This window comes from Oncorhynchus mykiss, chromosome 10 (assembly GCF_013265735.2).
Source record: "Oncorhynchus mykiss isolate Arlee chromosome 10, USDA_OmykA_1.1, whole genome shotgun sequence".
Taxonomy (NCBI): domain Eukaryota; kingdom Metazoa; phylum Chordata; class Actinopteri; order Salmoniformes; family Salmonidae; genus Oncorhynchus; species Oncorhynchus mykiss.
Genome location: NC_048574.1, coordinates 15,377,722 through 15,404,194, shown reverse-complemented (window position 1 = coordinate 15,404,194; position 26,473 = coordinate 15,377,722). Strand labels below are relative to the sequence as shown.

The window sequence follows — 26,473 nt, the reverse complement described above, 5'->3', positions numbered from 1 at the left end:
TGGCATCAGAGCTTAGAGGAGCCTACAGCAATTATCGTGACTAAATGGTAATTAATTTGACTGCCTTCATGACTCATGTCCGCTGGTGTGCCAGTAATATGGTCACCGCAACAGCCCTGTCCTAGCCGTGTCAGAATCCTGGCTTAGGAAGGCCAACAAAAAGTCTGAGATTTCCATCCCCAACTACAACATTTTCAGTCAAGATAGAACTGCCAAAGTTGCAATCTACTGCAGAGATAGCCTGCAGAGTTCTGTCATACTATCCAGGTCTGTGCCCAAACAGTTTGAGCTTCTAGTTCTAAAAATCCACCTTTCCAGAAATAAGTTTCTCACTGTTGCCACTTGTTATAGACCCCCCTCAGCCCCCAGCTGTGCCCTGGACACCATATGTGAATTGATTGCCCCCCATCTATCTTCAGAGTTCGTACTGTTAGGTGACCTAAACTGGGATATGCTTAACACCCCGGCCGTCCTACAATCTAAACTGGATGCCCTCAATCTCACACAAATTATCAAGGAACCTACCAGGTACAACCACAAATCCGCAAACATGGGCACCCTCATAGATATCATCCTGACCAACTTGCCCTATAAATATACTTCTGCTGTCTTCAACCAGGATCTCAGCTATCACTGCCTCATTGCCTGCGTCTGTAATGGGTACGCGGTCATACAACCACCCATCATCACTGTCAAACGCTCCGTAAAACACTTCAGCGAGCAGGCCTTTCTAATCGACCTGACCCGGGTATCCTGGAAAGATATTGACCTCATCCCGTCAGTAGAGGATACCTGGTTGCTCTTTAAAAGTGCTTTCCTCACCATCTTAAATAAGCATGCCCCATTAAAAAAATGTAGAACTAAGAACAGATATAGCCCTTATATCCATCCAGACCTGGCTGCCCTTGACCAGTACAAAAACATCCTGTGGCGTACTGAATTAGCATCGAATAGCCCCCGCGATATGCAACTTTTCAGGGAAGTCAGGAACCAATATACACAGGCAGTTAGGAAAGCAAAGGTAGTTTTTTCAAACATCCTGTAGCACTAATTCCAAAAAGTTTTGGGACACTGTAAAGTCCATGGAGAATAAGAGCACCTCCTCGCAGCTGCCCACTGTATTGAGGCTAGGAAACACTGTCACCACCGACAAATCTACGATAATCGAGAATTTCAAAAAGCATTTTTCTACGACTGGCCATGCTTTCCACCTGGCTACCGCTACCCCAGCCAAAAGCTCTGCACCCTCCACAGCAACTTGCCCAAGCCCCTCCCCCCAGAGCCCGATAGTTGATGTTCTGAAAGAGCCTAAAATCTGGACCCCTACAAATCAGCTGGGCTAGACAATCTGGACCCTCTCTTTCTAAAATTATCCGCCGCAATTGTTGCAACCCCTATTACTAGCCTGTTCAACCTCTCTTTCATCGTCTGAAATCCCCAAAGATTGGAAAACTGCCGCGGTCATCCCCCTCTTCAAAGAGGGAGACACTCTGGACCCAAACTGTAACAGACCTATATCCATCCTGCTCTGCATTTCTAAAGTCTTCGAAAGCCAAGTTAACAACCAGATCACCGACCATTTTGAATCCCACCGTACCTTCTCCGCTATGCAATGTGGTTTCCGAGCTGGTAATGGGTGAACCTCAGCCACGCTCAAGGTCCTAAACGATATTGTAACCTCCATCGATAGAAGACAGTACTGTGCAGCCGTCTTCATCAACCAGGCCAAGGCTTTCGACTCTATTGGGGTGCCACAGGGTTCAATTCTCGGGCCAACTCTTTTCTTTGTATACATCATACCTGGTTAAATAAAAAATACAGAAAATACCTGACAAGCAAACTGATGTTTTTTGTGAGCTAGCAGCAGTAAAGAAAGTGAGTTCTGAGAAGAAGACGGCTGTGTGTTTAACATGAGAGCCAGGCCCCAGGAGAGAAAGAGAAGGAGAGACCGAGAGAGAGGGATGGGGACAGATACAGTATATAGAGAGAGTGGGGGGATGGAGAGAAAGCAAAAAAGCAATTGATAGAGAAGGAAAGAGAAAGACGGAGAGAGAGAAGTAGGGAGAAATAAAGGGACGAGGGAGAAGTCATCCCGTCATTATGATACTGACAGCCTCATCTTTCTCCATTTGAGGGTGCAGACAGAGGACCTGTCTCCATCCAAAACTGCACCTTAATCCCTTTATAGTGCACTGCTTTTGACCAGGGCCCATAGGGAATAGGGTGTCATTTGTGACGCATTCCCTGAAGCAGTGTTCCTTCACGGGGCTGTCTGTGTGTTTCGGCCCCTTCATTTCCATGTGTGAATAGCTATGGCTGCATAGAGCCGGGCGGCCAACACAGGCCCCTGATAGCAGTGAAAAGTGCCGAGTCAGGAGGTCTTAATACACAGCGGCGGGCTTTCGGGGCTCTGGAATGATGAACACTGCAAATTAGTACAGGCCTGGGAGACTCACACAACTCCCCGGGCCAACACACCGACACACTCACAAGTGCACACACACAACCGCCCATACACACACCCTTCCATTTCCACACAAACACAGGACCCACTCCAACACACACCTGAACCAACATAGCCTACTCCTCTTTCAAATGTTACAGACACACAGGGGAAGTCCTCGTACTCTCTAGCCTAAGCCCTTGACTTCAGCCAGTGTAATAGAGTGTAAGGACTGTCAGGCCTGTGAGTGTTACTGTGGGTCCAGTACTGGGGACAGACTGAGGACATGGACTACTATGACGACAGTACCACTCACATGACCGGCTCGGCTGTACTGAGGTCAGGGAGAGTAGGAGCTGTATGGTTGAAATGCCACCCTTGCCCTGTGGTGCCCTGGTCAAAAGTAGCGCACTAGAAAAGGAATAGGGGGCCATTTTATCGGCCTGTGAGGATAGAGATAGTCTACATTCTAGTCTTAAAGGTTACCTTCCTGTAGACCCAGAGCAGGACAGAATAGGGTGCTGTGTGTGTGTGTGTGTGTGTGTGTATGTATGCCACTCACCTCCAGCTAGGTCCTCCTCCAGCAGCTGGATCTGCAGGTGGAAGATCTTCTCCTGGAGGTCACACAGAGAAGTCTTCATCTTCTCCCGCCGCGTCACCATGTAGCACAGGTTCCTCACCTGATGTACAGAGGAACACACACAGTCCTCTGAACCATTATAATAACCAGGTTCCTCACCTGATGTACAGAGGAACACACACAGTCCTCTGAACCATTATAATAACCAGGTTCCTCACCTGATGTACAGAGGAACACACACAGTCCTCTGAACCATTATAATAACCAGGTTCCTCACCTGACGTACAGAGGAACACACACAGTCCTCTGAACCATTATAATAACCAGGTTCCTCACCTGACATACAGAGGAACACACACAGTCCTCTGAACCATTATAATAACCAGGTTCCTCACCTGACGTACAGAGGAACACACACAGTCCTCTGAACCATTATAATAACCAGGTTCCTCACCTGACATACAGAGGAACACACACAGTCCTCTGAACCATTATAATAACCAGGTTCCTCACCTGATGTACAGAGGAACACACACAGTCCTCTGAACCATTATAATAACCAGGTTCCTCACCTGATGTACAGAGGAACACACACAGTCCTCTGAATCATTATAATAACCAGGTTCCTCACCTGATGTACAGAGGAACACACACAGTCCTCTGAACCATTATAATAACCAGGTTCCTCACCTGACGTACAGAGGAACACACACAGTCCTCTGAACCATTATAATAACCAGGTTCCTCACCTGATGTACAGAGGAACACACACAGTCCTCTGAACCATTATAATAACCAGGTTCCTCACCTGACGTACAGAGGAACACACACAGTCCTCTGAACCATTATAATAACCAGGTTCCTCACCTGACATACAGAGGAACACACACAGTCCTCTGAACCATTATAATAACCAGGTTCCTCACCTGATGTACAGAGGAACACACACAGTCCTCTGAACCATTATAATAACCAGGTTCCTCACCTGATGTACAGAGGAACACACACAGTCCTCTGAATCATTATAATAACCAGGTTCCTCACCTGATGTACAGAGGAACACACACAGTCCTCTGAACCATTATAATAACCAGGTTCCTCACCTGACGTACAGAGGAACACACACAGTCCTCTGAACCATTATAATAACCAGGTTCCTCACCTGATGTACAGAGGAACACACACAGTCCTCTGAACCATTATAATAACCAGGTTCCTCACCTGACGTACAGAGGAACACACACAGTCCTCTGAACCATTATAATAACCAGGTTCCTCACCTGATGTACAGAGGAACACACACAGTCCTCTGAACCATTATAATAACCAGGTTCCTCACCTGACATACAGAGGAACACACACAGTCCTCTGAACCATTATAATAACCAGGTTCCTCACCTGACGTACAGAGGAACACACACAGTCCTCTGAACCATTATAATAACCAGGTTCCTCACCTGATGTACAGAGGAACACACACAGTCCTCTGAACCATTATAATAACCAGGTTCCTCACCTGACGTACAGAGGAACACACACAGTCCTCTGAACCATTATAATAACCAGGTTCCTCACCTGATGTACAGAGGAACACACACAGTCCTCTGAACCATTATAATAACCAGGTTCCTCACCTGATGTACAGAGGAACACACACAGTCCTCTGAACCATTATAATAACCAGGTTCCTCACCTGATGTACAGAGGAACACACACAGTCCTCTGAACCATTATAATAACCAGGTTCCTCACCTGATGTACAGAGGAACACACACAGTCCTCTGAACCATTATAATAACCAGGTTCCTCACCTGATGTACAGAGGAACACACACAGTCCTCTGAACCATTATAATAACCAGGTTCCTCACCTGATGTACAGAGGAACACACACAGTCCTCTGAACCATTATAATAACCAGGTTCCTCACCTGACGTACAGAGGAACACACACAGTCCTCTGAACCATTATAATAACCAGGTTCCTCACCTGACATACAGAGGAACACACACAGTCCTCTGAACCATTATAATAACCAGGTTCCTCACCTGACGTACAGAGGAACACACAGTCCTCTGAACCATTATAATAACCAGGTTCCTCACCTGACATACAGAGGAACACACACAGCAGAGAAATGGCCCATTAAAACCACCCAGCTTCCCTCCCTCCCACTCTCTCTGTATTCAGTCTCAGCCTCCCAAAGGGTTAGGGGTAGAGGTGCAACTAGACTGCAGCCAGGCGTAGGAGCACCAGTCTGCAAGTCCAGACTCCTAGCTAGCCTAATTATCTTAGCAGCAGCATTCCCAAGTCCCCCCTCCACACACACACACTGTCAAATCACTTTCATATGTTTTCATGTGTGTTTTGGGGGCTCTGGTTTGGCAGTGGGACAAAATGTGGCTGGTGGAGGAGCAGTGTGTGTGTGTGTTGTGGAGAGTTGGAGCGACTAGCTTCCTCCCAGGGAGCTCTCTGCCTGTCTGGGCCATAGCCAATCCACTGTGAGTAGTTACCAGTAAACCAGGCAGGGGCTGGCTCACAGCCAGGGACAGGATACACACACGTCTGAATGCCCCCAGTGTGTCCTGTGTGAAAGCACATCTGTGTGAGAGTGTGTTTTTCCTCCCCAGTATATCACAGTGGACATCTTTATTAATGTTCCTGAGAGTGTGTGACTAATGATTAGTCATAGTGATGATGGGAAGAGGGGCTGGGGGGAGAGAGAGACACAGATAGAGAGAGGAGAGAAGTCTGCGTGCATGTTTGTGGCAGGCAGACAGACAGAGGGAACAGATCTGTCTGTGTTGTGAGGTGTCCATCCTGTCACTTAGATGGTACAGCATGGCAGAGCTGAGCCACCCAGACTGTCAACAAAGACAGATTTGTTCCCTCTGTCTGGCCGCCGCCACACAATACACGCACGTAAGCATGCATGAAGACAAACACACACAACAACACACACACACACACACACAACAAACACACACACACACACACACACACACACACACACACACACACACACACACACACACACACACACACACAGAGACAGAACACAAGCATGGCTGTTCTCCTCTCCCTGCAATGTTTAGCCCCACCAGGAACAAAACCGTAATTGTGTCCCAATGTATTCAGCTGATGGGAAAAGTACATTAACAAATGGTTAACAGAGGAGATATGGCCGACACACTGCCGCTGTGTGGGAGGAGAAAACCACAGGCTTAATGTTTGATATCTCTCTCTGCTCGGTTGTTTATTGAGTGGCCAGTATTCCATTACTTCCAAGTAGGATAAAAATAGACACAATGTGGGACACAACGTTCAGTATCTGTGTTTGATTATGAGTGGTGGGGGGAAACTGTTCTCAACACAAATACCTCTCTGCCCCTAAGCAACACAGAGAGGAATGGGGATAAGAGGAGGGCAGACATTCACCTCCCTCCCTCCCTAATATATAGGACTCTATTCCTTTTATAGTGCACTATGTAGGGAAGAGGGTGCCTTTTAGGACACCTATAAACCTCTCTCCAATACAGACTATCCTTTTCCTCCTGACATTTCTGTCCCTGGATCAGAGCACAGATAACTGCTAAGCAGGGTCTCTCTCTGAAGTGGGCTAAGCAAGGCACTCTCCTCTCCTGCCAGACACCTGTTGATTTAATTAAGGCCTGATGACACCAGATGCTCTGGTGAACAGGTCTGCGTGCCCACTATCAGAGCACAGATGCCACTCCCCTGACGACCATGTATGGAACGCGCTTTGGAAATGAGGTTGGCCCCGGGCTTAAAGGGCACGACACGCGTTAGAGACGACGCTACTCCTGATCTTAGAGTAACAGCCACATGAACTAGAGGGGCTGGCCAGAGCCCCAGAGGGACAGGGAATTATGACCCAAATGTTGCCCAAATGGCTCCCTGTATAGTGCACTATATAGTAGTATAATATATAGGGCTCTGGTCATTATTAGTGCACTATGCAGGGAATAGGGTGCAGCCCTCAGCTCTGAGTCACTGAGTAGCCAGGGATAGTAGTAGGGATGGGTATGAGTAATAGAATCCTCGAATGGACGTCAAAGCTCCACCTTTAACCAGAGATTTTTTTAAAAGTAAATAAAATACTGTAAAACTATTTGGTGGAATGTGCTTTGTGGCTGCCCAAACATGTCCATTTGTGGGGCACAACAAAAAACAAACCAAGCATCACACCATTCTCCCCGCCAAGTCTCATTCACTCAATAGCGTTCCGAGTGCTCCCTTCACACACGCGTGCTGAGTGCACACACAAGCTCACAATTGGCCTACAGAAATAAATGCCTATAAAACCACTGAAAAAAAATGGTCTTTCAAGCCCCATTTCAAATGATCAGTCTGAGAAGAAGTGTTCCAGGCACAACATGCACATCACTGGCAACCTTTTTAATTTGAAAAATATTCTGTTCTATTTTATTCTGTCATATTATGATGTTTTTTTTTGTATCTATTTTTTAAAACAATAGATGTTTTAACTGTGTTAAGGGCTCGGGAAATAAAGGCGTCTTGTCTGATAAATGAACAAACAAGGCTATGCCATTGCACAGCTATAGGCTTCTACAAGCTAGCTCCACTGCTGAGGTTATTGCCTTTTGGAAGACTGTGTTCCATGATATAATATAACCACTGGATATTACAGACTATGTTCCACGATATAATATAACCAGTTGATATTACAGACTGTGTTCCACGATATAATATAACCAGTTGATATTACAGACTGTGTTCCACGATATAATGTAACCAGTTGATATTACAGACTGTGTTCCATGATATAATATAACCAGTTGATATTACAGACTGTGTTCCACGATATAATGTAACCAGTTGATATTACAGACTGTGTTTCATGATATAATGTAACCAGTTGATATTACAGACTGTGTTCCATGATATAATATAACCAGTTGATATTACAGACTGTGTTCCACGATATAATGTAACCAGTTGATATTACAGACTGTGTTCCATGATATAATATAACCAGTTGATATTACAGACTGTGTTCCAGGATATAATATAACCAGTTGATATTACAGACTGTGTTCCACAATATAATATAACCAGTTGATATTACAGACTGTTCCAGGATATAATATAACTAGTTGATATTACAGACTGTGTTCCAGGATATAATATAACCAGTTGATATTACAGACTGTGTTCCACGATATAATGTAACCAGTTGATATTACAGACTGTGTTCCACGATATAATATAACCAGTTGATATTACAGACCACTGTGTTCCAGGATATAATATAACCAGTTGATATTGCAGACTGTGTTCCACGATATAATATAACCAGTTGATATTACAGACTGTGTTCCATGATATAATATAACCAGTTGATATTACAGACTGTGTTCCACGATATAATATAACCAGTTGATATTACAGACTGTGTTCCATGATATAATATAACCAGTTGATATTACAGACTGTGTTCCACAATATAATATAACCAGTTGATATTACAGACTGTGTTCCATGATATAATATAACCAGTTGATATTACAGACTGTGTTCCATGATATAATATAACCACTGGATATTACAGACTGTGTTCCATGATATAATATAACCAGTTGATATTACAGACCACTGTGTTCCAGGATACAATATAACCAGTTGATATTGCAGACTGTGTTCCACGATATAATATAACCAGTTGATATTACAGACTGTGTTCCACAATATAATATAACCAGTTGATATTACAGACTGTGTTCCATGATATAATATAACCAGTTGATATTACAGACTGTGTTCCACGATATAATATAACCAGTTGATATTACAGACTGTGTTCCACGATATAATGTAACCAGTTGATATTACAGACTTTGTTCCACGATATAATATAACCAGTTGATATTACAGACTTTGTTCCACGATATAATATAACCAGTTGATATTACAGACTGTGTTCCATGATATAATATAACCAGTTGATATTACAGACTGTGTTCCACGATATAATGTAACCAGTTGATATTACAGACTGTGTTCCACGATATAATATAACCAGTTGATATTACAGACTATGTTCCATGATATAATATAACCAGTTGATATTACAGACTGTGTTCCACGATATAATATAACCAGTTGATATTACAGACTGTGTTCCATGATATAATATAACCAGTTGATATTACAGACTGTGTTCCATGATATAATATAACCAGTTGATATTACAGACTTTGTTCCACGATATAATATAACCAGTTGATATTACAGACTTTGTTCCACGATATAATATAACCAGTTGATATTACAGACTATGTTCCATGATATAATATAACCAGTTGATATTACAGACTGTGTTCCATGATATAATGTAACCAGTTGATATTACAGACTGTGTTCCACGATATAATATAACCAGTTGATATTACAGACTGTGTTCCATGATATAATATAACCACTGGATATTACAGACTGTGTTCCATGATATAATATAACCAGTTGATATTACAGACTTTGTTCCACGATATAATATAACCAGTTGATATTACTGTTTAAAGAAACTAATCTTAAATGGCCCTCGCTTTCTTATTGACTGTGTACATATATATGGACACAGTCACACGGGGCAGCAGCTAGCCTAGTGATTAGAGTGTTGGACTAGTAACCGGAAGGTTGCTAGATCGAATCCCCGAACTGACAAGGTAATCTGTCATGCTGCCCCTGAACAAGGCAGTTACTCAACTGTTCCTAGGCTGTCATTGTAAATAAGAATTTGTTCTTAACTGACTTGCCTAGTTAAATAAATGTTAAATAAAAACTGAACAATTTAGCAATTAGGATTTATTATCTGTAATGGTTATGATAAATTAGGCATAGTTGCGATTTGTTGGAAAGATTAATGAGCACATATTGTTTTTCTAATGCAGGCCTTGTATTCTAAAATAGATTTTTGGTTTTTGAGTACTCAAAAAAACAAACAAAAACAAACAACAACAAAAAAAAAATATATATATATATATATATATTTTTGTTTGTTTTTTTGAGTACTCAAAAAACAAAAATCTATTTTAGAATACAAGGCCTGCATTAGAAAAACAATATGTGCGCATTAATCTTTCCAACAAATCGCAACAATGCCTAATTTATCATCTGTGAATACTCAAACAGTTAAAAAAAATATCAGACAGACTACATGGATATAGCAGAGACACATTTAATGAGTTAGTGTAAGATATCCCCTCAAAGAAATGTGTGAAAAGGGCAAGAGCAGAGTCAGTGTGTACTGTAGGTACTGTAGGTGAATGTTGGGATGTGGATAACTTCATTATCCATTGAGGTCCAATGATAAGACACTATCTGACTTTCATCTGAAATCTAAGCTCATTCACTGAACAATAACATGTTCTGATTTAACCAAATCCATTGTGCTATTTATCCTGATTACTAAGCAGACACAGGAACGAGTCCAGCATCACAACATGGCTCTCGGGATTAGACAGATAAACACAGAGACAGATAGACACAGAGAGAGAGAAAGAGAGAGACTATTTGCACATCGTTACAACACTGTATATAGACAAAATAGGACATTTGAAATGTCTTCATTCTTTTGGAACTTCTGTGAGTGTAATGTTTACTGTAAATTTGAATTGTTTATTTCACTTTTGTTTATTATCTACTTCACTTGCTTTGGCGATGCTAACATATGTTTCCCATGCCAATAAAGCCCTTGAATTGAGAGAGAGAGAAACCAAAGCTTCACATATCAAAAGACACAGGGGAAGAGAGGGGGAGGGGAGGGATAGAGGGAACAAGGGAGGGAGGAGAGATAAAAAGTGGGTCAGAGACAGCCCAGACTGTGGCAGCTGGATACGGTAGAGTGAGTGAGGAGGCTTTGTGAAGGCGGCTCTGTGGCGTGCTGTGCTGTAGACATGAGGACAACCTCCCTACCAGAATCTTCCTCCCAGAAGAGAGCCTAGCCAGGAGGAGAATTTATTAGCTCCTGTCAATCACTCACTGACACTATGCCCAAGCCTCGCCAACCGGGGGGGGTCCAGGGAGACATCCTCATCCAATCAGAGCTCAGAATGTTCTGACTGCTGTGTCAGAATAGACGCAAAGGGCCGTTATCTGTCTGGAGATCTTCCAGGGCTTTAGTAAACAGCAGGACAGTTCTGCTGTGTTCAGTTAGCCTATTCACACAGACAGCGTCACAAATGGCACCCAAGCACCTTTAAAGGGCACTACTTTTGACCAGGGACCGATATATAGGGAACAGTATACTATATAGGGAATAGGGTGCTATGTGGGACACAAACACAGACTGTTTTCTAAGGCCTCACCAAGGTTGTCTTTGGATTTAATTAAAGTGAGCAAAGCAGTGTCTCGGCAGATATGTCCAGATTAAAAACCCTGGTTATGAAACTAGCTGTTTTGTTAAGCCTCCGTCTCTGTGAGGATTGGAGTGGTAATGTAACTCAGTCAATATACTTTGCGTGTGCAAACAAAAACAGGAGTGGGAGATTGAAGTTGTGGTTCTTCTCCCATTTTCAGGATGTACTGAGCGTCAGGTTGTGCGTGCTTCTGTGTGTCAGTATCAGACACTGGGGACTGTGAGTGCGGCACTAAATACCAGCCACATGGAGAGTTACAGCAAAAGAGGTGCTGCTCCCTCCCTATACTCACCTCACCAGACAGACAGTAGGCAGGTTTCTGTAACTGACAGATAGAGGCAAAGACTTAAGTTTGGATCTAAGGAGCTGGAATGTGCTACGAAAACTCCATTCCATTGATTGATGGATTGGCAAACCCAGCCCCATTAGCCTGTTAGCATCCTTCACTGTAGGAGCACAGCCCACTAACCTGCTAGCATCCTCCAAAAAGGGAGCATAGTCTATTAGCCTATTAGCATCCTCCACTGTAGGATCACAGCCTACTAGCATGCTATTTTAAAAAAAAAAAACTAATTTAACCTTTATTTAAACAGGTAGGTTCATTTACAACTGCGACCTGGCCAAGATAAAGCAAAGCAGTTCGACACATACAATGGCACAGAGTTACACATGGAATAAACAAACATACAGTCAATAATACAGTAGAAAAAGTATATATACAGTGTGTGCAAATGAGGTAGGATAAGGGAGGTAAGGCAATAAATAGGCCATGGTGGCGAAGTAATTACAATATACCAATTAAACACTGGCATTGTAGATGAGCAGAAGATGAATGTGCAAGTAGAGATACTGGGGTGCAAAGGAGCAAGATAAATACATAAATATAGTATGAGGATGAGGTAGTTGGATGGGCTATTTACAGATGGGCTATGTACAGGTGCAGTGATCTGTGTGCTGCTCTGACAGCTGGTGCTATAAAGCTAGTGAGGGAGATATGAGTCCCCAGCTTCAGTGATTTTTCCAGTTCTTTCCAGTCATTGGCAGCAGAGAACTGGAAGGAAAGGCAGCCAAAAGAAGACTTGGCTTGGGGGTGACCAGTGAGATATACCTGCTGGAGCGCGTGCTACGGGTGGGTGCTGCTATGGTGACCAGTGAGCTAAGGCGGGGCTTTACCTAACAGAGACTTGTAGATGACCTGGAGCCAGTGGGTTTGGCGACGAGTATGAAGCGAGGGCCAGCCAACAAGAGCATACAGGTCGCAGTGGTGGGTAGTATATGGGGCTTTGGTGATAAAACGGATGGCACTGTGATAGACTGCATCCAATTTGTTGAGTAGAGTGTTGGAGGCTATTTTGTAAATGACATCGCCGAAGTCGAGGATCGGTAGGATGGTCAGTTTTCCGAGGGTATGTTTGGGCAGTATGAGTGAAGGATGAAAGGAATAGGAAGCCGATTCTATATTAAATTTCGGATTGAGATGATGAGATGCTTAATGTGAGTCTGGAAGGAGAGTTTACAGACTAATCAGACACCTAGGTATTTGTAGTTGTCCACATATTCTAAGTCAGAACCGTCCAGAGTAGTGATGATGGACGGGCGGGCAGTTGCGGGCAGCGATTGGTTGAAGAGCATGCATTTAGTTTTACTAGCATTTAAGAGCAGTTGGAGGCCATGGAAGGAAAGTTGTATGGCATTGAAGCTCGTCTGGAGGTTAGTTAACAGAATGGTGTCGTCTGCGTAGAGGCGGATCAGAGAATCACCAGCAGTAAGAGCGACATCATTGATGTATACAGAGAAGAGAGCCGGCACGAGAATTGAACCCTGTGGCACCCCCCATAGAGACTGCCAGAGGTCCGGACAACAGGCCCTCCGATTTGGCACACTGAACTCTATCAGAGAAGTAGTTGGTGAACCAGGCAAGGCAATCATTTGAGAAACCAGGTCTGTCGAGTCTGCCGATAAGAATGTGGTGATTGACAGAGTCGAAAGCCTTGGCCAGGCCGATGAAGACGCTTATCAATGGCTTAACTTGGCTTTCGAAGACTTTAGAAAGGCAGGGTAGGATAGATATAGGTCTGTAGCAGTTTGGGTCTAGAGTTTCTCCTCCTTTGAAGAGGGGGATAACCGCGGCAGCTTTGCAATCTTTGGGAATTGTCTAGCCCGACTGATTTGTAGGGGTCCAGATTTTGCCGCTCTTTCAGAACATCAGCTATCTGGATTTGGGTGAAGGAGAAATGGGGGAGGCTTGGGCGAGTTGCTGTGGGGGGTGCAGGGCTGTTGATTGGGGTAGGGGTAGCCAGGTGGAAAGCATTGACCTGCAGTAGAAAAATGCCTTTTGAAATTCTCAATTACAGTGGATTTATCGGTGGTGACTGTGTTTCCTAGCCTCAGTGCAGTGGACAGCTGGGAGGAGGTGCTCTTATTCTCCATGGACTTTACAGTGTCCCATAACGTTGTTTTGAGTTTGTGCTACAGGATGAACATTTCTGCTTGAAAAAGCTAGCCTTTGCTTTCCTAATTGCCTGTGTATATTGGTTCCTAACTTCCCTGAAAAGTTGCACATCACAGGGGCTATTCGATGATAATGCAGTACGCCACAGGATGTTTGAGAGAACCAAGGGCTAATCTGTTCCTGGTTCTACATTTTTTGAATGGAGCATGCTTACTTAAGATGGTGAGTTAGACACTTTTAAAGAATAACTAGGCATCCTCTACTGACGGGATGAGGTGAATATCCTTCCAGGATACCCGGGCCAGGTCGATTAGAAAGGCCTGCTCGCGCCTCCCAGGTGGCGCAGTGGTCTAGGGCACTGCATCGCAGCGCTAGCTGTGCCACCAGAGACTCTGAGTTCGCGCCCAGGCTCTGTCGCAGCTGGCCGCGACTGGGAGGTCCGTGGGGCGACGCACAATTGGTTATCCGGGTTAGGGAGGGTTTGGCCGGTATGGATATCCTTGTCTCATCGCGCACCAGCGACCCCTGTCGGGCCGGGCGCAGTGCACGCTAACCAAGGTCGCCAGGTGCACGGTGTTTCCTCCGACACATTGGTGCGGCTGGCTTCCGGGTTGGATGCACGCTGTGTTAAGAAGCAGTGCGGCTTGGTTGGGTTATGTTTCGGAGGACGCGCATGACTTTCGACCTTCGTCTCTCCCGAGCCCGTACGGGAGTTGTAGCGATGAGACAAGATAGTAACTACTAATAATTGGATACTAAGAAATTGGGGAGAAAAAGGGGGTAAAAAAAAAGAAAAAAGAAAGGCCTGCTCTCTGAAGTGTTTTAGGGAGCGTTTGGCAGTGATGAGGGGTGGTCGTTTGACCGCAGACCCATTACGGATGCAGGTAATGAGGCAGTGATAGCTGAGATCCTGGTTGAAGACAGCAGAGGTGTATTTGGAGGGCAAGTTGGTCAGGATGATATCTATGAGGGTGCCCGTGTTCATGGATTTGGGGTTGTACCTGGTGGGTTCATTGATCATTTGTGTGAGATTGAGGGCATCAAGCTTAGATTGTAGGATGGCCGGGTTGTTAAGCATGTCCCAGTTTAGGTAACCTAGCAGCACGAGCTCTGAAGATAGATGGGGGGGCAATCAATTCACATATGGCGAATTGATTGCAGGGCACAGCAGGGGGCAGAGGGTGATCTATAGCAAACGGCAACGGTGAGAGACTTATTTCTGGAAAGGTGGATTTTTAAAAGTAGAAGCTTGAAATGTTTGGGTACAGACCTGGATAGTATGACAGAACTCTGCAGTAGATTGCAACACCGCCCCCTTTGGCAGTTCTATCATGTCGGAAAATGTTATAGTTGGGGATGGACATTTCAGGGTTTTTGTTGGTCTTCCTAAACCAGGATTCAGACACGGCTAGAACATCCGGGTTGGCAGAGTGTGCTAAAGCAGTGAATAAAACAAACTTAGGGAGGAGGCTTCTAATGTTAACATGCATGAAACCAAGGCTTTTACGGTTACAGAAGTCAACAAATGAGAGCACCTGGGGAGGAGTGGAGCTAGGCACTACAGGGCCTGGATTAACCTCTACATCACCAGAGGAACGCAGAGGAGTAGGATAAGGGTACGGCTAAAGGCTATCAGAACTGGTCACCTAGTACGTTCGGAACAGAGAGTAAAAGGAGCAGGTTTCTGGGCGCGATAAAATATATTCAAAGCATAATGTACAGACAAAGGTAAGGTAGGATGTGAGTACATAGGAGGTAAACCTAGACATTGAGTAATGATCAGAGAAAGATATTGTCTCTAGAGACGTTTAAACCAGGTGATGTCACCGCATATGTGGGAGGTGGAACTAAATGGTTGGTTAAGGCATATCGAGCAGGGCTAGAGGCTCTACAGTAAAATAAGACAATAATCACTAACCAGGACAGTAATGGACAAGGCATAATGATATTAGGGAGAGGCATGCGTAGCCTAGTGATCATAGGGGTCCAGCGAGTGGTTGGGCTGGCTGGAAACACGGCGATTCAGACAGCTAACAGGCTGGGGCTAGCAAGCTAGCAGAAGGGCCTTAGAGGGACGTCGCGATAGAGGAAAGTCTGTTTAAACCGCCGCGTGTGGTGACGTCGATAGACTAGTCGTGATGGATTAGTTGGGTTCCGAGTAGCAGAGGGGTCCAAGTCCAATTGGCAAAATAGGTATAGAGGCCCAAGAAATTGGCCTACGGATCTATTCCGCTAACAGTCCAATATGCTCTAGACAGCTAGCGGGCTGTGGCTAGCTGTCAGCATCCTCCACTGAGGGAGCATAGTCCATTAGCCTATTAGCATCCTCCACAGTAGGACGCCAACCCTTTAACTTGTTATCATGCACTGGGTGCAAGGCCCATTAGCCTGTTAGCATCCTCTACTGTGAGAACACAGCAAGAAGGTTCCGCTCCACACTCCCTTCACCAGAGAGGAGAGGAGTTACTCAGGCTAAAATTAGCAATACTCCAGCAGGAGAGAGGCTTCACACAGCTACGTGTTAAAGTTGAATTGATCATTTTTTATTGCCACACTAGTCAGGGGGTAAGTGAGAAGGCTTGAGAAATATATTTGGAAATCCATATTGGGTGATTAGCTATTTAACTGAACAGAACCCTGACTGAGTGAGTGGCTGGCTGGTGGGATCAGTGAAAGTATCAGTCAGATAGAGCTACTCCCTCAATAAGAATGATAATAGCTTCAATGACAGAGTTGCTCATATCTCTGGGATGGTGCTAAGGAGCAATACTGTTGTTGAAATTGGCAGGGTTTTTGTGGCTAACACTTTGACAGTCCTTAATGAAGATTCTCCAAACACTACTTCTGTCGTAGGTAAGCTAGGAGCAATGTTTGTAAGGCGATCTTTCTAAGCTTACTCCAAAATGAGTGAAGATAAGATGGGAAACCGTTGCAAAGGTGTCATCAAACAAACCAAGCAAGACTGTCTACCCAGAAGCTTATCTCAGCATCACACTCTTAAATCTCCTCCACCATTGGATCTCTCCATTTCTACACACAGGAACCAAATGATTTATCCCACCTTTTCTTCAACCAAACTTTGTCTTCATACAGATCATACAGACAGTGATCCAGCGATTAGGTCCTGGAAGATACACACAGACGGGGCTGTAGATGAGAGGGTCGATGGCATCAAGTTCCACATCACTAAGGACCTATCATGGTCCAAACACACCACCACAGTCGTGAAGAGGTCACTACAACGCCTCTTCCCCATCAGGAGGCTGAAAAGACTTGGCATGGGCCCTCAGATCCTCAAAAAGCTATCCAAGCTATCATTGACTTGGTACCCCATGTATATATCCAAGCCATCATCACTCATTGTGTATTTATTCCTTGTGTTACAATTTTCTATTATTATTATTTATTTAGTATTATTTCTAATTCTGCATTGTTGGGAAGGGCCCGTCAGTAAGCATTTCACTGTTAGTCTCACTACACCTGTTGTTTAAGAAGCATGTGACAATTCTAATGTTATTTGATCATTTGATTTGACAAGACAACCTGCAGCTGCTGGCAACCACACCGCCCCTGATCGCATAGCACTACAGAGGGTGGTGCGTACAGCCATCCAGGGCCTCTATATCCGGCAGTGTGAAAGGAAGGCCCGGAAAATCTTTAGACCCCAGCCACCCAAGCCAGAGTCCATTCTCACTGCTTCCGCACGGCAACCGTCTGACGCCAACAGGCTCCTGAACACCTTCTAGCCCCAAGCCATAAGACTGCTAAACAGAATGGCTACACAGAGTTCACCCTTGTATTAGATTTTTTCACCATCTCTATGCTTATGCACAGAACACGCACGCACACACATTTATACTGACTCTACACACGCATACACACTTATACTGACTCCACACGCATACACATTTATACTGACTCTACACACGCATACACACTTATACTGACTCCACACGCATACACATTTATACTGACTCTACACACGCATACACATTTATACTGACTCTACACACGCATACACACTTATACTGACTCCACACGCATACACATTTATACTGACTCTACACACGCATACACACTTGTACTGACTCCACACGCATACACATTTATACTGACTCTACACACGCATACACATTTATACTGACTCTACACACGCATACACACTCACTTTGAACCATCATGTACGCTGCTGCTATTCTGTTTATCATACATCTTGATGCCTAGTCACCTTACCCCTATTCATATCTACCCCTACCACTCCAGTATCCCTGTCACCTTACCCCTATACATATCTACCCCTACCACTCCAGTATCCCTGTCACCTTACCCCTATTCATATCTACCCCTACCACTCCAGTATCCCTGTCACCTTACCCCTATACATATCTACCCCTACCACTCCAGTATCCCTGTCACCTTACCCCTATTCATATCTACCCCTACCACTCCAGTATCCCTGTCACCTTACCCCTATACATATCTACCCCTTCCACTCCAGTATCCCTGTCACCTTACCCCTATTCATATCTACCCCTACCACTCCAGTATCCCTGTCACCTTACCCCTATACATATCTACCCCTACCACTCCAGTATCCCTGTCACCTTACCCCTATTCATATCTACCCCTACCACTCCAGTATCCCTGTCACCTTACCCCTATACATATCTACCCCTTCCACTCCAGTATCCCTGTCACCTTACCCCTATACATATCTACCCCTACCACTCCAGTATCCCTGTCACCTTACCCCTATTCATATCTACCCCTACCACTCCAGTATCCCTGTCACCTTACCCCTATACATATCTACCCCTACCACTCCAGTATCCCTGTCACCTTACCCCTATTCATATCTACCCCTACCACTCCAGTATCCCTGTCACCTTACCCCTATACATATCTACCCCTACCACTCCAGTATCCCTGTCACCTTACCCCTATACATATCTACCCCTACCACTCCAGTATCCCTGTCACCTTACCCCTATACATATCTACCCCTACCACTCCAGTATCCCTGTCACCTTACCCCTATACATATCTACCCCTACCACTCCAGTATCCCTGTCACCTTACCCCTATACATATCTACCCCTACCACTCCAGTATCCCTGTCACCTTACCCCTATACATATCTACCCCTACCACTCCAGTATCCCTGTCACCTTACCCCTATACATATCTACCCCTACCACTCCAGTATCCCTGTCACCTTACCCCAAAACATATCTACCACTACCACTCCAGTATCCCTATTTTTAGTGCTACATTGATATTTATTACGGCATTGTTGGGTTTGGAGCTATCAAGAAAGTAATTTCACTGTAGTTGTGCCACGTGACATTAAAACTTAGGCTCTTATCTTAAAGCTAACAGGCTCTTATCTCGCCAAGGCCACTAATGTGCAGATTTTTTGTGTGCTGCTCAGTATAGGTGGTGTGATGGAGGGTATCGTGATATCCTACCGGACTGGGAGACAATGCAGGGATGTAAATAACATGTCGCCACGATAACAACAGTTAAGTTATAGAGGAGCGTGTTTGGTTGCATCGACTTAGAGAAGACATGGATAAGCTATTGTAGCATTGTGATGTTGTTCCCCTAGATTATGCAACATGTTGCACACAAGGACCAGTTCAAATAGGCCAGGTCAAGCGGGGATGTTAATAATTTGATAAAAATAATTCAGTGTGTTTTTAAAATGTAATTACAGCTGCATAGCTAATGTTATTTTTGTGTGTGCAAACACTTTTTCATATCTATATTGTAAATACACTTGATTGTAAATTTGTATATTTTGGTTTGGTCCATCGTATCTGTGTTACTGTCCCTTCCTACTGTTCTCTCTTGCCTGACCTTCAGCTAGCGAGGTATGTTGTCTTTGGCTCTGCTATTTTTCTATATAAAACCTTGGTAATGTTACACAATGCATACGTTTTGTTACAATATGTACAATATAAATATTTATGTTAACAAGTTTTACAGAGCTCGCTAGCTAGGCTACCTATTGTAAGTTGTGGGTACTTGGGACAGTGTTTGAGTGAGTTTCCATGTGCTCGCGCAGGTGCCTGAGAGCTGTGACTGTGCCAAGGGCTAACATATTGTACATTGTCTCTTCGTGCGCAGGTCAAATAAAAATCCAACAAGCAGACCTCCAGTTGTGTCAGTGTCCTCATTAAATTACACAACGCAGAACCAACCACGCTACACTACGACACAGTATAACTGAAAATGAAGCAGTTTTCAAAAATTCTAAGTACTGGTCAGATTTGTGTGAAACAAAAACAGCATGTTCTCCATTTAAACTGTTGTCTCATACAGACAACATACTGTATGTAACACAGGCTTTTAAAAGTCCTAAACCTTACAAGACATGTGCAAGGTTGTGTACCATTTTATATTCAGGACACAGCTGTACGTAAAACGTTCACAAGACTCAGCTTTTAAAACGTGTAACTGAGTTAGTGTGTATAGGCAGGCCGGGGCCGACAGACAGACACCACACACAAACCTGAGAAGTGGGGACTGTCCTGTAGTTTTGAGACAACACAGGTCGTCCATACACATCGTCAAGAAGTTCAGAGAGGACGAGCTGCTTTACAAGCTGTGCACGCACGCACACACACACACACACACACACAGTAGGTGTTCAAGGGTATGGAGACTGTACGGTTGGCCGTGTGTGTTTTTGCGTGACAAGGGAGGTGTTGAGGGTGAAGGTTCGATTACGTCTCCATCCGGTCCCACTGTCTTATTAAAGTGAATTGAGCGTTTTGCTTATCTGACCACCCTGGCATTCCCGGACACACGTTCGCAGGGGGTGAAATAATATATATATAATATAATAATATAATATATATAATATATATAATAATAACACTGCAAAATTAGACAGTGGCCCACAGATATAAATATTGATGTCCCTCGTCGGACTCATTTTTTTCCACCCATCCTGCAGGCTGATATCAGAGAGTCTGTGTGTGACATGAGCAGTGGTGGGTGCTGCTCACGCTGCTGCCACTGAAAGACAAGAGATAATGAAAGAACGAGGGAGAGTGAGGCAGCATCCCAAATGGCACCCTATTCCCTATATAGAGAATAGGGTGCAGGGAATGTAAGGAATAGGGTGCAGGGAATGTAAGTAATAGTACCATTTGGGTTGCAGCCTGAGAGGCTGACGGAGGGAGGAAGGCACAAGCCATTGAGGAGCGGTAGGTTCCATTGAACAGGCTGACCGTCTGGTATTGAAACGCACAATGGGACTCAGAGCGATGAGACACTTAGTCGAGATAAAGGGCGCTGCCGCTGTCTGTCGCCTGGACTTTACTGTAGGAATGGCAGGTTCGGCTCAGGACTATGGCAGAAATAAATGTCAGGGAAAATATCAGTCAGGCACTAAAAAATAAAGCACTGTACTGTTCAGACTGGCAAGACAGCCAGTAGTTCGGGACTTTCCCATATGTATCAGAAGTAGACTTCAACTCAGTGTGGAGAGTCCGAGTAGACTGCTAGGTGGATTAGACGAGACTGTGGAGATGAGATGGTTGGGTACCAAGTTGTCATGGGGGCTGGGGGTTGGCCATGAAAGTTCCTCTTCAGTTAGTCCACTCCATGTAGTAGAGTTGTGAACTCGAGTCACATGATTTGGACTCGAGTCTGACAAACGTGTTGACTTGAGATTCAACAGAAAATAAAATAACTTTAGAGTTGACTTGGAGCCTCAAGAGTCGACCGACTTGAGACTCAGCCACTTCAAATGATGTGGCCAGGTTTTGTAACGTTTTGTCACTCGTTTTGTGGCAGTCTGTGGATTACTCTCCCCACAGCATCGCCCTTGCAAAAAAAATGTGCAACAGATTGGCTAGTGAAATGCACACTTAGCCCACTGATTGGACCAGCAAAATGTCAATCAACACAGTTGATCCCCAGATCTGAGCCTCAACACAATCCTGTTTCGGAGCTCTACGGACAATTCCTTCGACCTCATGGCTTGGTTTGTGCTCTGACATGTACTGTCAACTGTGGGACCTTATATAGACGTGTGTGTGCCTTTCCAAATCATGTCTAATCAATTGAATTGATCACAGGTGGACTCCAAGTTGTAGAAACATCTCAAGGATGATCAATGAAAACAGGATACACCTGAGCTCAGATTCAAGTCTCATAGCAAAGAGTCTGAACACTTACTTATTATTATTTTATATTTGCAAAAAAATCTAAAATCCTGTTTTTCCTTTGTCATTATGGGGTATTGTGTGTAGATCGGTGATTGAAAATGTTTATTAAATCAATTGTAGAATAAGGCTGTAATGTAACCAAATGTGTAAAAAGTCAAGGGGTCTGAATACTTTCTGAAGGCACTGTATGTCTCTGTCATTCTGGTTGTGTGTAATAGGAGCGCGCACCTCAGTGATCATAAAAATAGGCTAGGTGGTCTGCACGCCACGCTTTGAAGTCAGCACGATGAATAAGATACAATTATCGTTCCATGTATGAATGGTGATGAAATAGCATTATTAATCATTAAGTCGGATTAAGACCATTGTACTAATGTGATGGATGTGGAAATTGCCTTTTACATTGTAGAACCAGTTTATTGGATGTAATTGCCAATTTGGTGATTGTATGGTCATGGGAGGAGCCAAGTGCTTATGTACCTATTTGAGCTCCTGTTTTGATTTGGTTTCTCAAGGGGAGGCTGTGCAGTCTTGCCCTCTACCTGTGTCCGTTTAGATAGGACAGGTTAAGCCTGATACCGAGGCTATTTCCTGTGTATATTTGGTAAATGTACTTGTATATTTTGTATGATATGGTGCTTTCACCATTGGATCACCAAGACCTGTAAATAAATCTACACTCTGAGCACGTCAACCTGCCTTGACTTCTGCTGATTTCATGCCCTTATGACTGCAACATGTCCCTATTTTACAATTACATCATCAAAATGTGTTGTAGACAAAATAATGAAAAGGCCTGGTAGCCTCAATAAATAGACAGATGTGATGCATGTATAGATACATATTTTTTTTTACTTGACTTGCTCTTAGAATGCATGACTTGGGACTTGACTCGAGACTCTGCCCATTCTACTTGGGACTTGACTCGAGACTCTGCCCATTCTACTTGGGACTTGACTCGAGACTGTGCCCATTCTGCTTGGGACTTGACTCGAGACTCTGCCCATTCTACTTGGGACTTGACTCGAGACTCTGCCCATTCTACTTGGGACTTGACTCGAGACTCTGCCCATTCTACTTGGGACTTGACTCGAGACTCTGCCCATTCTACTTGGGACTTGACTCGAGACTCTGGCCATTCTACTTGAGACTTGACTCGAGACTCTGACCATTCTACTTGGGACTTGACTCGAGACTCTGGCCATTCTACTTGAGACTTGACTCGAGACTCTGACCATTCTACTTGGGACTTGACTCGAGACTCTGACCATTCTACTTGGGACTTGACTCGAGACTCTGCCCATTCTACTTGGGACTTGACTCGAGACTGCCCATTCTACTTGGGACTTGACTCGAGACTCTGCCCATTCTACTTGGGACTTGACTCGAGACTCAGACCTTGTGACTTCCTTGTAACTTGAATAATAGTGAATTGGTGGGTCTGGTCTGTTGGGCTCTGGTGTTTGTCCCGAATAAAGGCTATGCCTACTCCAGACAGACTGGGAGACAGATGCAATGTACTCTAACACAGTGAGCCAGAATTAGAGAAGTCTCTGCCTGGGAGGCAGAATGAGGCAGTAGTAGGGGTGTGAACGTTTAAACACATAAACAACATTGGGATCATTAGCAATTAGAAAAAATCCCTAACCGAAAAGTTATTTTATTTATTTTTGTACAAAATTAAAATCACAATGCAGTTACCACAAAACAGGTACATATTATCATAATAAAGGGAAACATTTAAATGTAAGAAATACCTCATATCCAACAATGCTGTCATGTCAATAGGAGGTATGAATCTTTCTAAATGTTTTGCAACAGATCTAAAGCACGCCGTAGAGGTCGATAACAGTTGGAGAAATGGCAGAGAGTGAGACAGGGAAGAGAAAGCAGGTATACTTTAAGAAGTTAAATGAGAAGGTGATGAAATGCTAAATGTGAGGTGGCAGTACAGGGGCAATGCTGAAATGGAGGCACCGTGAGACCCAACCCATTAAGGGGCTGAGTGAGAAGATCACAGCCCTGACTACAGAAATGATTGCAGTTGATATGCAGCCACTATCAATGGTAGATGATGTCGGCTTCAATACACTAATGGCATATCTAGAACCAGCCTACAAGATGCCTACAAACCATGAGGGCCCTGATGCAGAAATTGTACAATGATTGCGCTGCAAGTACAAAGCGTGAGCCCGGGAGGCCGAGTGAGGCAGTTTGAACCCAGTCCAGCAGGACTGGCCTGTCTGCTGCTTGACCCGGCCTGTTTAGCCCACAGCAAGAGACCCCACTGCAGCTACACACAGGCACTATGTGTGTTTGTGCGTATATATATATGTGCGTGTGTGTGTGTGTGTGTGTATATATATATATGTGTGTGTGCATGAGAGACGGCACCAGCACAGCCAGCGAGGTGGAGGGGGGCACGTCAAAAACAATCAGACCAGTTCTGTGGAATCGCGGTGGGGAGAAATAAATAGAGAGGTTGAGTCAAATTACATTAATTAATTTCCTCTCTATTTTCTCATCGTTCTCTCTCTCTCTCTTCCCCCTACCACTTCCCATCCTCTCTGTTTTCTCATCTCTCTCTCTCTCTCTTCCCCCTACCACTTCCCATCATCTCTTTCTGCCCTGCTGTAGCTGCACAAGGTTCCTCTCCTCTGCAAAGTGCTGCAGAGAAGGGGGGGGGGGGGGGGGGACAAGCTGGCTCTGTGAAATTGGAATGTGCAGCCAAGAACAACTCTGCTGACCATGGAAAGCTGTGTACCTGACCGTACCAACCGAACCCTCAGCCCTGCTCTGGCTGTACTGCCAACTTTTTCTGTCGCGATACGTCCCTCCCTCCCTCTCTCCCTCCCTCCCTCCATTCCCCTTTCTATTCCCAATCTCTCTCGCTCTCACTGTCTCTCCATTCTCACTCCCTCTCCAGAAAGAGAGAACGAGAGAGAGAGAGAGAGAGAGAGAGAAAATGAGGGAAAGAGGGAGGGAAATGTAGGGCTGTGGCGGTCATTACATTCTGTCAGATGGTGAGTGTCATAAAAATAACTGCCGGTCTCATGGTAATTGACAGTTAATTAACATAAACACGTTCAGCATCTCCGGCTTCCACGCATAGCCTACAAGTCACTGATGCTGACCTTTGGAGTTATTATTTTTTTTAATGTAAATGTTCCATTCAATATAGCCTACACCATCGCAATCAATCCATTGTTTATTTTAAGCAGGTCTACATTATGATATGAAGAACATTTTCAGAAGAACAGAATTGCATATTCTGAGTTGTCCTTATGTTTGGCCCTAATCTGGCTATGCCATATGGCTGTGGGCTACACTAGTTCATGTATCAGGCAAGATTGGCTTAGAATTCCAGTGGCATTGTTTAATGTTATTTCATAGTAAAAACATTACAATTGAACATAGCTGAATAAAATAGAGGATATTTTCCCCCAAACAATTTACGAGGGAGTGCGCACATTCTGTGTTGAGAGGGTAACAAAGACACATCTCCTCCTATATGCTTCATTTAGAGTTATTTATGCACTTCGGGGCTCCCGAGTGGAGCAGCGGTCTAACGCACTGCATCTCAGTGCTAGACGCGTCACTACAGACCCTGGTTCAATTCCAGGCTGTATCACAACCCGGCTGTGATTGGGAGTCTCAGGGTGGCGCACAATTGGCCCAGCATCGGTTAGGGTTTGGCCGTGGTAGGCTGTCATTGTAAATTAGAATTTGTTCTTAACTGACTTGCCGAGTTAAATAAAGGTTCAATAAAATATAACAAACTTTAGTTGTGATAAACGTTAGTCTATATATTTTGATTTCTAACACATTCTAAGGCTGCATGATACCACTAATGATTTGAAAAAAGTCAGATGAAAGGCATGCACTCTGCTCTGTTTCTTCCACAGGCTGCACACACCTCATCAGTCTCTTTAGTTGTGATACACACTTCATCAGTCTCTTTAGTTGTGATACACACCTCATCAGTCTCTTTAGTTGTGATACACACCTCATCAGTCTCTTTAGTTGTGATGCACACACTTCATCAGTCTCTTTAGTTGTGATACACACCTCATCCGTCTCTTTAGTTGTGATGCACACACTTCATCAGTCTCTTTAGTTGTAATACACACCTCATCAGTCTCTTTAGTTGTAATACACAATTCATCAGTCTTTTAGTTGTGATGCACACACTTCAGTCTCTTTAGTTGTGATGCACACACTTCATCAGTCTCTTTAGTTGTGATACACACCTCATCAGTCTCTTTAGTTGTGATACACACCTCATCAGTCTCTTTATTTGTGATGCACACACCTTATCAGTCTCTTTAGTTGTAATACACAATTCATCAGTCTCTTTAGTTGTGATGCACACACTTCATCAGTCTCTTTAGTTGTGATACACACCTCATCAGTCTCTTTA

The 26,473-nt window shown here is 44.2% G+C and overlaps 1 protein-coding gene across 4 annotated transcripts in view; it reads right to left on the bottom strand.

The window, feature by feature from the left end:
* LOC110534855 (protein Jade-1) overlaps positions 1-26,473 on the bottom strand; it is a 274,043-nt gene that overhangs the window by 78,024 nt on the left and 169,546 nt on the right. For all 4 annotated transcript variants that reach the window (XM_036989747.1, XM_036989744.1, XM_036989745.1 and 1 more), the window contains one exon: positions 3,006-3,123. In XM_036989747.1, coding sequence (XP_036845642.1) covers positions 3,006-3,123 — 118 coding nt within the window. The remainder of the gene's footprint in view (positions 1-3,005; positions 3,124-26,473) is intronic.